The sequence below is a fragment of the Zea mays genome, chromosome 7, assembly GCF_902167145.1.
Source record: "Zea mays cultivar B73 chromosome 7, Zm-B73-REFERENCE-NAM-5.0, whole genome shotgun sequence".
Classification (NCBI taxonomy): domain Eukaryota; kingdom Viridiplantae; phylum Streptophyta; class Magnoliopsida; order Poales; family Poaceae; genus Zea; species Zea mays.
Window position 1 is genome coordinate 32,555,155 of NC_050102.1, and position 12,801 is coordinate 32,567,955.

General features: G+C 41.9%; 1 protein-coding gene across 1 annotated transcript; it reads right to left on the reverse strand.

Annotated features, from left to right (window-relative positions):
- Window positions 1-1,323: 1,323 nt before the first annotated feature.
- LOC100273473 (uncharacterized) lies at window positions 1,324-12,710 on the reverse strand. Its single transcript, NM_001147910.1, has 3 exons — window positions 12,296-12,710; window positions 2,135-2,736; window positions 1,324-2,026 (listed from the first exon to the last, which is right to left on the reverse strand). Exons 1-3 carry the CDS (start codon window positions 12,660-12,662, stop codon window positions 1,418-1,420), a joined length of 1,578 nt encoding a protein of 525 aa, NP_001141382.1. The 5' UTR covers window positions 12,663-12,710; the 3' UTR covers window positions 1,324-1,417.
- Between the last annotated feature and the right edge of the window lie 91 nt (window positions 12,711-12,801).

A 12,801-nucleotide genomic window follows, 5' to 3' on the forward strand; every position in this document is an offset into this window, starting at 1 on the left:
AGATATAGGGTTTATGAACAAATTTATTTTTATTTTGTCATATGAAGAAATGTTCAATATATAAATTGTACATCATGATGAGTTATACAAATTTGTAGTTGAAAACTTTTTCATTTGAATTAATTTACTGCTTTAAAATGACATTTTTAAATCGTCTTTGCCTAGTGTAGGGAAAAACACGCGTCAAAGAGCTCTTTGCCGAGTGTCAAAAAAAACACTCGGCAAAAAAACTTTTTGCCGAGTGTCAAAAATAAAACACTCGGCAAAGAGTTTTTTCGCCGAGTGTTTTCTTTTACCGAGGGTTTTTTTGCGGTGTCCGACAAAAACACTCGGTAAAGAACTTGACACTCGGCAAAGAGCCAAATTCCGGTAGTGAGTCCCTATGCTTTTTCACTCCGGGGACACGACCTGTCCCCGAGCAGGGAGCAAGTCCGGAGGCCAATGGCTCCATCAGACGGGTCTAGACCTTTGGATCCGGCTGTTCGGTTCCTTAGTACGTGGTTACGGGTAACTATGGGGGTATTTGTCTTGAGATGGTAGGAGCGGGTACTCCATGGTACCGACAAAAACTTTGGGTGAACACACGCGGAGAGCTCCTTAGAGCAACTCCAGGTGTTCCCGATAGAATAGATCCTTAAATAACTGTTTAGGAAGTTGGTAATTATGGTATGGGAGTAAAAAAACCATTTATCTCCAACAGTTCCGTATATGTAGGCACTTAAATCAATTTTTCAAATCCTTTGTGGACCCAAGGATTTCTGTTTTTTATCGCGTCTGGCGGCGAGACGAGGAAGAAACCAATTTGCGTCTGTTTTTATCGTCTGGAATACACGGTGAAGGAAAAATTTGGCGCCAGATTAATTTTCGGGAGCTCTCGGGAGTTGGAATACTCTAGCTAAATATATTGATAAAATGGGGTAGGATAGAAACTTGATAAATTTATTAAGTTCATTCCGAGAGCTGTTGGAGAGCAGATTTAATACTATTTCTCTAAATCATCAATTTAAGAAGTTCTTTTGGGAACTACCGGAGATGCTCTTAGACAGTACTAGGAAAAAACACCAGCTTACTATAGGCTAAGAACTCGATATTTTGCACCATATATTTGCCAAAATAATGCATAATGTTGAAATAAGGAGCTGCCACGCTTCACACTCAAAATTCCAAATATATCTGAGAAATATGATATATCCAAGTTGTCTGCAATATTGCTAATTAACTTTTAGATCCACATTTCTGAATTCCTTTGAAGAATATATGCATTTAAATATTATGCGCGTGTATATGCATGCTATGGAAACAAAAGTGCAGGATTGTAACATTATCAAACGAAAATATTTAAAGTAGTTTATTTGAACTGAATATATGTCAAGAGAATGCACGTATAGTCTATCATCCTTCCAGTGCAATTATACATTTATACTCTCTTAATAGGCACAAGACAAAGAGGCACCATCTTCCTAAAAGCAAGCTGCCCTGTTTCTTCCATATCGATGTCCTCCTCCACCATCCCTTCAGGGAGCTGCCAATCAAAGCAATGTAACAGGTTGGCCAAGACAAGCTCCACATTGGCGACACCCATGGCGATGGCAGGGCATGACCTTCGTCCTGAGCCGAACGGGAGGAGCTCAAAACTGGAGCCTCTAAAGTCGACATGACTTCCCTCGAACCTCTCGGGACTGAACTCCTCCGGGCGATCCCAGATGCTAGGATCCCTTCCCATTGCCCAAACGTTCACGAAAATCCTTGTGCCTGGCAGCACGTCGTAGCCGCCAATGACGCAGCTCCTCATGGTCTCCCGTGGAATCAACAAGGTCCCCGGTGGGTGGATCCTGAAGTTCTCTTTCACCACCATCTTCAGGTAGCTGAGGCTCTTGACGTCTTCTTCGTCCACCCTTGGTTTGTTTCCCACCAAGGTGCGGACCTCGGCTTGCGCTTTCTGCATGACCCTAGGGTTCCTCATGAGCTCGGCCATGATCCAGATCATTGTTACAGCACAGGTGTCGATGCCACCTGCAAATGTGTTCTGAATTTTACACGAATGTATGTAAGGACAGTGTGGTTCACTAAACTGCTAATCTACATGATACTATAACATAGGGATTATATTGGATCATATAGATAGTGAAAGTACCATGAGGATTCCCTTGATATGATCACGCGTTAATCCATGAGGAGCCTCATAACCATCCGCCTGCTCCTCCCTCCACATCTTCACGAGTGCGTCGACCATGTCTTCCTGCACGCCGGCCTGCAGCCTCTCCGGCTCGAGGTGCTTATCGATAACCGAATCGAAGAAACGATCGATCTGGCGGAATATGCGGCTCCTCCGGCCGGCGGCTCCGGTGAGGACGTCGGCGAACCGCGCGAGCCTGGACGCCGGGAAGAAGTCCTCGAACGTGAAGCTCCCAAGCACCCGCAGCGTCTCGTCCATCACCCGCTGAAAGCTGCTCCGCTCGAACTGCGCTGACCCGTACATCTTCCCGAACGCCACCGTGCCCACGACGCCGTCGGAGAGCGCGTACAGCTTCTCGCTGAGGTCGACGGCGGCACCCGGAGGGGTGCTGGCGAGGGAGGAGACGAGGCGGTCGACCTCGGCAGCCCGGGCGTAGGCGAAGGACTGCACGCGCCGCATGCTGAGGAGTTCCAGGATGAAAAGCTTCCGCATCTCGCGCCAGTAGTCGCTGTAGGGGCTGAAGGCCACGTCCAGGAAGTCGTAGCTAAGCATCCGGGGACCTGATGAACATCAGAGACAGTATGATACTTTGGGTTATATGTTACTCGTAATGGAGTTACTACACGGTCTAACCTACTTTAAGAGTCGAGAATCTCCTATTATATTTATATCCGGTGTTTTAAATAGCGAGCTATGGTATTTAGCGATTGGCCTCCTCGATCAAACAACTAAGGTCCTGTTTAGTTCATTTAGTCACTAGACTAAACTTTCTACTTTAGTTACTTTTAGTCACTCCCTTGAGACTAAAGAACTAAAGTTTAGTCACCACACTTTAGTCACCCCAAACCAAAAAGAGCCTAAATGGGGATACAGCGAGAGATAGCGACTAAATTGTACACGAAAGCAAATAGCTATTTCCCCTCAAAACAACTATAACGGGAGATTTAAAACCATGATTATATAATACCATTATATAATCCACCAGTTTAAACTTTGTTAAACCCATCAAACCAAATCACCCTTACCCCTATGATCTCCCCTCCATCCACCAAATAAATTACACCCATCCATAACACGTCATCAAAACTAACGGTTCAGATCGCTAAATAACTTCTCTTACTCACTCAACCAATGTCAACGTTATTTGGATCATCTTTCCTCCTTCACCCTCCTACTACCTTGTCGCCCCACCTCAATGACCACATCACCCCTCCACCTAGCAACCTAGCCTCCCCTCCCCTTTCCCATAGTCGTGCCGCCGTTGGTGGGCCCTCCCCCCACTACCGGAATTTGGCTCTTTGTCGAGTACCAAATATTTTGCCGAGTGTTTTTTCGGCACTCGGCAAAGAAGCTATTTGTCGAGTGCCACGCAAAAAACCCTCGGTAAAAGAAAACACTCGGCAAAAAAGCTCTTTGCCGAGTGTTTTGTTTTTGACACTCGTCAAAGAGTTTCTTTACCGAGTGTTTTATTTTTGACACTCGACATACCGAGTGTTTTTTGACACTCGGTAAAGAGCTTCTTTGTCGAGTGTCAAAAATATAACACTCGGCAAAGAGCTCTTTGCCGAGTGCTTTTTTTCAACGCTAGGCAAAGACAATTTAAAAATCACATTTTAAAGAAGTAAATTAATTCAAATGAAAAAGTTTTCAACTACAAATTTGTATAACTCATCATGATGTACAATTTATATTTTGAACATTTCTTCATATGACAAAATAAAAATACATTTGTTCATAAAACCTATATCTCTCTCGTAGTTTATGAAACTACGAGAGAGATGTATAGAATTTGTGCATATTGTTAGAACCATCATGTGAGATGAACAAATGACCAAACAACCAAAATAAACTTTGTGGATCTTGAGAAGTTATAGAATTTTGTAGATGGCAACTTTTTCATTTGAAGTCATATTGTCAACGAAAACTACGTATGAATTTAAAAAATTTAAAATTTGAATTTTTAAAACGACCTCGAAACAAAAAAAACCATCAACATGAAAGTTGTAGGTATTGAAGAGTTATGAAACTTTGTAGTTGACAATGTTTTGGTTTGAAATCATCTTGTCATGCAAAACTATGTTTGAATTTTGAAATTTGAATTTTTCAAACTATCTCGATGGAAAAACCACCAAAATAAAAGTTGTAGGTTTTGAAATGTAATGAAACTTTGTAATCGACAACTTTTTGATTTGAAATCATCTTACCATTGAAAAATTCGTGTGAAGTTTACAAATTTGAAATTCAAATTTTGTAAACGGCCTCGGATGTAGAAACTATCAAAATAAAACTTGTAGATCTCAAAAAATCATGCAACTTTATAGTTGGTCACATTTTCAAATGAATTCATTTAGTGCCTTAAATAATCAAATTACTCTCGGTTTGTTGTAGTACATGAGGAATGAAAACGTAATGTAGATATAATTGATGTAGTAGTTTAGTGGTATAGGAGGGTATACGCGAGAAAGAGGTTGCGAGTTCGAATCTCACCATTCACAAAATATATAAATTTGTTTTAAAATAATAGTGAAAAATGATAGAGTGATGGGTATGGTAATAGGGGGGTAGGGTTGGAGAGTTATTCCTATAATTTTAAAAATGTTTTGCTTTTTTTTTTATTTTTTTGATTCTTAATTTGCTGAGTGCTTTTCTTTGCTGAGTGTTTTTCGATACTCGGCAAAGTCTTTACTGAGTGTCCGAAAAAAAGTACTCGGCAAAGAACCCTTTGCCGATAAAATGTTTGCCGAACACTCGGCAAAGGCTTTGCCAAGTATAAAATGGTCTTTGCCGAGTGTCTTAGACACGCGACAAAGAATGTGATTCCGGTAGTGCTCGTGCCGCCATTGCCCCCTCCATCATGGACCCCCTCGGGAGGAGTCCATAGAAAATACGATTTTTTTATTCTCATGTGATGGTGGGCTTAAACTTTTCTATTTCTTGCCTCCTTCTTTGCATACTAGACGATTACAGCCTCTAGGTTGGATCTTGGGTATCTTATGCCCAATGTTGTTGCCCTCTCGACCTTTCCATATACTTGTGCGAATCGTTCATAGAGGTGAGGTCATGTGTAGAAATTTTCTATCACTATTTTATTCTTCGAGCGTTAAGTGGCCAAAAATCACTTTACCAAAGTCTACTTTCAACTTCGCACCAGGCTCTAGTACCAAACTCTATACATGGCCACAAATCTTTTAGGAAAGTGGGAGCACTAGCGCACATCATAGGTCTAGGTCACACTTCGTCGCCTTTGTACATGGAGATGACGATTATCGAGCTAGTGTTGGACCAATCTTGGTGGGAAGATCTTCCTAAGATGAACAACATGTGGGAACCTATTCTTTAGAGGATTCAGGAGCCCGTCGGAGTAGGGCTCTCTAGCTCAAATCTCCTAGGTCATTTCTCCTCCAAGTGTATTCCCCTTTCTAAAGGCATGTAAGAGTCATGCGGGAGTAGGACAACGTCATGCAAATTCGTTCGAGGCCTAGCATAGATCTTCACACCAACACCAACACCATGCTAGTGCAGTTTTATGTCAGGTTTTATAAGGACGAGATGGTAGACACCCTAGCAGACTCCTTTGACCTATTTTAAGATGACATGACCTTCGATCAAGCGGTCTAAATGATGCCCCTCTCCAACTAATAGGGGATAGAGGCCCTAATAGGTCATCTCTTATTTGTCTAGGTCCATAAAGCAGATGAGGGTGTAGTCAGGGTCCCTATAGATGGTAGGAGTCCCCAGTGATGAGGCGGCCCACCAAGGGCAGGGGTCCCTAGTAGTGAGGAATCAAGAATGGGTAAAAGGAGTTTCAATGAAGGAGACTAGCCCCAACAACACCACGAGGAAGAGGACATCCCACTCTAGTGACATCTCTAAGGAAGCACCAACAAGTAGGATCTAGAGGTCCCCTTTGCTAGAACCTAGCGTTGAGTGGACAACTAGCTCCTCTGAGTAGCCTAGAAACACTCATCTTTCCTTTTTTATATATGTCTTAATGAACTTTTTTCCTAGTCTAGCAACGGTGATGAGTTCTATGTAGAGTGCTAGATGCCATAAAGTGGGCCCCAATGACACTCTCAAGAGTACTAGGGCGTCCATTGCCTGAGGTGGCCAAGGAGTGTCGACCCAACTCATGACGAGGTGGCACTTACTATGGATGTCATAATCGCTGATATGCCTAGGGCGACCATGGCTTCGATGGTATTAAAGGTGATGGGTCCCTCAGGTCCAGTAGCTCCAAAGGCAACCCCACCATCAGTGGAGGTGTGGGATTCAAGAGCAATAAAGGAATGGACATCGAGCACGTCAGAGGAAGGACTATATGTGCAATAGAGGCACGTACTGTGAGTGTGTTGAAGGCAAGGACCATATGCACAATAGAGGCATGATCCCCAAACATGGAAGAGACAAGGGGGGCTAGGCATGGTGGAGTGGGCCCCAACCTGATAGAGGTATTCACCCTATGTGCAGTAGAGGTGGGATCCTCGAGATTTATTGGGGCACGGGCCTCAGGACCGACAAGAGATCTTTATGTGTTGATTCTTCGGGACTCTAGCATGGTGAATCACCCACAACCGTTTACTCCATGAGTTGATCACCCATAATCTCACTAGATGAACACCAAACTCTTGAACTCCACTAAGTTGTCTAGGTGATGTCAATCACCAAGAGTAACAACCACAAACTCTCACTTGACCTAAGAAAGTCTAATGAGGAAAGTGGATGCACACTTGCTACTCTTTATATACTAATGAGGTCCTTAATCTTGTGATTATCAAATCCCAAACACCTCACTAGGCAAAGGCTTCTGTTTGGTCTCCAATGTGTTTCTTTAGCTGAAGAAATGGGCAAGAGATATAGAGTGGATGAGGTGTTTGGTCTCCAATGTCTTTATATTCCCACAACCTTACGTTATTATGGAGCAAGACTCTAGGTTCCAACGATTGCTCGACTCTAACAACCCCATCTATAGGCATTGTACCATATTCAATAGTCCAATGATCCTATCCTCTCAAGGCCTGACACCAACTTGACCCTCAATTCACTTCTAATTCAAAAACATTGTTAATGGGGTTTTTTACAAAAGATTTGTGGGCCTCCACTAACCTATCAAGTGCTAAGTTTGATAAGTGTGCACCACACCTAGAAAATTAGACTCACCTAGGTCAAGCTACTAGTTTATAATACACCAAAAGGTTAAAAAAAATGAAGTCCTAAACTACCCTAATTGTCTCTCAACTCCAATTGACACTTATATTTAGTTTGTCCATAATCTTATCTTCAATCCTTTGAAAAAATGAAATAAATTCCATCATTAGGGACATGAGCATCATTTGTTGCCCAAATAATCATCATTATTGTGACCCAACTCAAATGCCTCTACAAAACACATGTTAGTCACAATAATCTTGTGTTGTCATTGATCATCAAAACCTAATAAGGGCCTAGGTCCCTTGATTATTCATACTCCTTCAGTTAGCCATCTCGACCATATAGATGTACATACTAGGGAGACTAAGAGAGAGAAGTGAGGCATGGACAATAGAGAGAGCAAGATAGCTGATCGAGTGAGGAGTGACGGGTTGAGATAAAAAATAGAAAGAGAACAGATTGATAGGGAAGAAATCTTTGCACTTCAATACTGCCCATTCTAAATTATAAGTTGTTATAGATTTCTAGGTATATAGATTCTGATATATATCTAGATATATAGATTTTACTATGTATCTAGAAAAGGTAGATGGCTTAAATTTCAAAACAAAAGGACTATTAGGTATAGATAGATATGGAAGTGCCATGATAGATATCCAAACTCCATAATGTATCCTACTCGACTACTTTCTACCACTAGTACAAACAACCTCTACAGAGGCGGTTCAGAACCCCTTTTTACACGCCTGTGCAAGTCGCGACATTTTTCACGCAAAATTCGCGGCTACACGACGGCTTGGGAATTTATGGAGTTTGGATAGAGCCTTTTTCTACTCTATAGAGCCACTACCACATGCATAGAGCTTTTTACTACTAGTGCGCTAGTACTGAGAAGCTCTATATAGACGGTTATGAACATATTTAAACTAGCGTTTTTTAGAACCGCTAGTGCTAGAGACTAGTAGAATTAATTATTTGTACAGACGAGTAACTGAGAGCCGCTAGCGAAAATCGATTTCCACTAGTGGTTGAGGTAATAAAACCACAAGTAAAAATCTTTTCTAAGAAACAAAAAATAGGTTTTAAAAATAGCAAAAAAACTATTTTAACTAGGGGAGACCTTGCAAGTCGCGAGATTTTTTTGCACAAAATTAAAAATGCAACGCGCGGATGGTGGGATATGAACCACGCCTCACCCTCACACAAAGCCCCCTTGACCACTCCACCTATCACTTACTTCATATCTATATTGCGGTTTTGTTGCCCACATATTAAAATAATACGAATAAAAATCCTCTATTTTAAGCTGTAATCGAATTCAAACAAAAAAGTTGTCAACTACAAAGTTTCATAACTTTTAATGTTCTACAAGTTTTATTTTGGTACTTTTCCCATCCGTTGTTTGCAAAATTTCATTTTAAATTTAACAAATTTAGATACAATTTTTGAGAGCCAAAATTATAACTTTTAGAGATCTATAACTTTTATGTTGGTAGTTTTTTCATACGAGTTCATTTGAAAACGCAAAAAAATCAGGATAAAAATGATTTTTAGTGACTGTTTCTTAAGAAAACTGCCACTAGAAATAGATTTTTACAGAAAGTTCGGTAAGAAAACCGCCTATAGAAATTATAGATTTCTAGTGACAATTTTCTTAAGGACCCGTTTGTAGAAATATGATTTGTACATATGGTTTTATTAGGAAACCACCATTAGAAATATCACTGGCGCTTGATAGCCGAAACCGCCTGTAAAATATTAAACCCCACCATAGGCTTAGAATTTTTTTTCTACTAGTGATATCGTCCATGTACCATATATTAAATTATAGATACTGCATTTTATCTTATCTAAAAAGACGAGAAAGATATAAGTTGAAAAGTGGAACCACCCTTTTTTATAACTTACTCGACTGTTCGTCCTCCTTCAAATAACGAGGTGGTACTATCCGGGAGCGATACGCTGCATGCGGCTTTATATTCTATTAGGCTTAGATGTTTATCCATGATCCATTTAAGAGGTAATGGTCTACGTCACTTATGACGTCACCTATGACGGGATGAAAATTAGAGGACATGAAAGAAAATTGGATGAGAAAAGAAAAGAATCAAAGAGAGAGAGAAAAAAGGTTGATGAGTGGCACCACATTTTACCGTGTGATTCTACGTGTACAGATTTAGGCTCACGCGAGCCTGGCTAGCCAAATATGTCTGTATCTTTGATACAAATAAGCCTAGGTTGTATCACTGTGTGCGTGCCCAGCCTCTAGGATACAACACAACAAATACAAGTTAGGCTATAGTCAATGCATGTGAGGAGTCTGGCTCTCCTAATGCATGCAACCAAACACATATTTAGTGTCTCCAAACAAACCATGAAACATGACTTTCCCATTCCCCTCAACCAATTAAGAGGAGTCATCCCATTCTACCTCGTTCTTAGAATAAGGGTATGTTTAATACACATAGCTAGTTACTAGTTATAACTAAAAATTGAATTAAATTAGTTATGATTTGCTACCTAGTTGGCTAGTTAAAGGCTTAACTAAAAGATTAGCCACAACAACACTGTACAATATTTTCGGCGGCCAGAGCCCGGCCGCCGAAAATAACACTATTTTTGGTGGCCTCGTTACGGACCGCCGAAAATAAAGTTATTTTCGGCGGCCAAGCCCTGGCCGCCGAAAATTAGTGATTTAAACCGCACGGCCGACCTTCTTCTCCATTCTTCTCCTACTGTGTTCCGCTTCATCGTGCCGTTGCGTCCTCCGCGCCGCTCACTCCTCCACGCCGCTGCGCCCCTGCCCAGGCCCTGGCCCACCACGCCGCCGTGCCCCTACCCCCACCGCCCAGCACGCCGTCGCGCCCCTGTCCCCACCGCCCAGCGCGCCGCCGCCGACCGGCCCCTGCCCACACCGTGCGGCCGCCGCGCTACCACACCGACTGGCCCCGGTGACCCGCCGCGACGCCCCACGCCGGACGTGGCTGCTTACAACGCATAGGCGCAACAAGCAATGAACGTGTCTTATTTATTCTCAACATGGTCGATATTTGTCCTATAACTAATATATTGTATTTGCAACAGTCTTGGTTTCCAGAGCAGGCACAGCAGCAACCATTCGTTTTCCCTCAATTTCAGCCACCGATGCCTCAGTGGGGATTACAGGCTCCGCTACCTCCACCTCATGTGCTTCAATTTAGTTGAGACTTATCGTTTGTATTAACCTTTCAAATCTTGACTAAACCTAATTTTGTGGGGATCCGGGGTCATGAGCCACAACACGCCACCACCGGTGATATCAGCACCAGGAGGAGCTTATGCAGGAGAGGGAGCTACTACATGAGAGGTTAGTTTGACAAATATTTCATTTGAATAGTGGTCATGTAAACACTGTCGTTATTAATGTCTTCTTTTTCTTTAGAATACAAACCAGTTACACGACTTCGTCAACGAGTTGTTCGCTTCTGGAGGTAGTGGTCACAACTCCAACGCCCCCGATATGTGATGGTTTGAGTCTTGTGCCGAATTGTGAGTTTGTTTTATGTTATAATGGACTATGTGATGTATTTGTGAACTGTGATGTGGTGAACCATTTGTGAACTGTGAACTTGATTTTGGTGAATTTCAATGTGGTTGTGAAGAATTGTGATACTTTATGTTAAATGTGTGTAATTCTAGAATTAGTGTTTCTGTCATTTTATTGTGATTGTATTGTTGCTGAAATTGCTGGTTTTTTGCATTTATTTCAATTTTTTTCTCTAAAATGGTTAATTTTCAGCGGCCAACGGAGGCCACCGAAAATAATTATGGCACATTTTCGGTGGCCATTATTTTTAGTGGCCAGAGGCCGGCCACCGAAAATAAGCCGTTATTTTCTATAGCTAGAGAGCCGGTCGCCGAAAATAATGGCTTATTTTTAGCTAATTTTTTCTAGCGGCCAGAGACCGCTGAAAATAGGCATAAAGCCACTGAAAATAAGTTATTTTCTACGGCGAAGGCCTTATTTTCGGCGAAAATGGCTACCTGCTATAGTGAGCCTACTTCTTAGCTCTCATGTTTAGGTACATTGGAGCTAATTTTAACTAATTTTTAGTAAGCTAGTACTCCATTCATTCGAAAATAATATTAGTTTTTTACATATATGATAATGAATAATGAATCTAAACATATATGTTTTTTACATATATGATAACAAATAATGAATCTAAACATATATGTAAAACACATACATGAAGTATAATATGAATCCATTAAAATTTTAAAACCGATTTTAATTTGAGATAGAGAGTAATTAGTACTCTCTGTGTTCTAAAATAGTAACCGTTTTAGCTCTTGATTTTTATGTCTATATTCAAATAGATGATAATAAATCTAGACATATATACAAAACACATAAATTGATTATTGTATCACTCTAAAACGAATTTTATTTTAGACAGAGTGTGTAACAAACAACAATATAAGCACAGTAGTTTCTCTGTTGACTATACTCTTTTTTCACTGTGTGAACTGTGATCCCACGATCTCCTCCCATCCGGTCCCACACATGTTACTTTGCTTTGCCAAAAACAGTTTGGCCGTAAACGTGTGCATATGCCCTTTTGATCCCACCAGGAACCAAGACTGAACTCTTGTCATGCATGCATATGTCCACGTGCATAAGGCCCCATGACCCACGTGGCCAGTTCTTTTTTTAGGAAAAAAATTGAATGAAGACGATCCCCGTTATACAACTATCCATAAATTTACGACGCATGTCTACGTAACACATGAAACTGTTGTTTAAATTGAGGAAAGTAATTAGAAAAATATATATATACACTTCGTTTTAAAAACATGATAAATAAATAAATACGTGTCATAAATCTAAGGTGGGTGTCTATACTTATTCAATGGATCATTTTCACTTTTTTTTTGCATTTTGCGAGCGAAACCTAAACTTATCAGCGATGTGTGGGCTGAGCTACTTGCCTGGTGAGTTGGGGCGACTGCAGCAGTGCAGGTCGTTGGTCCGGAGGACCTCCTTGGCAGCATCCGGCGAGGAGACGACGACCGTGCGCACGCGCCCGAGCTGCACCTCCACGATGGGGCCGTACCGCCGCGCGACCGCCTGGAAGTAGCGGTGCGGCCGGCTGCCTATCTGGAGCAGGTTGCCTAGCACCGGCAGCTGCTTCGGGGGCCCCGGGGGAGCACGCCTTCGTTCTGCTGCTCCTTGCTCTCTGCTCCTCCGCCCGGACGACAGCAGGCAGAGGAGGAGGAGGAGTGGCACCACCAGCAGCTGGGGGAGAAGAGGCCATCCTGTCGCTAGCTCATGGGAGCGGGACTGCGCGTCGTCCATGACGCTCTATGTTTGTTTCCTTGCTGGACTTGATGATCAGCGTGCGTCTGCAATTGCGAGTTGCAACGAGGACTTGCCGTGGCGGATTTTGCTTATAACTAGATACTTCGTGCTGGATTTAGTGCAACGATATATTTTT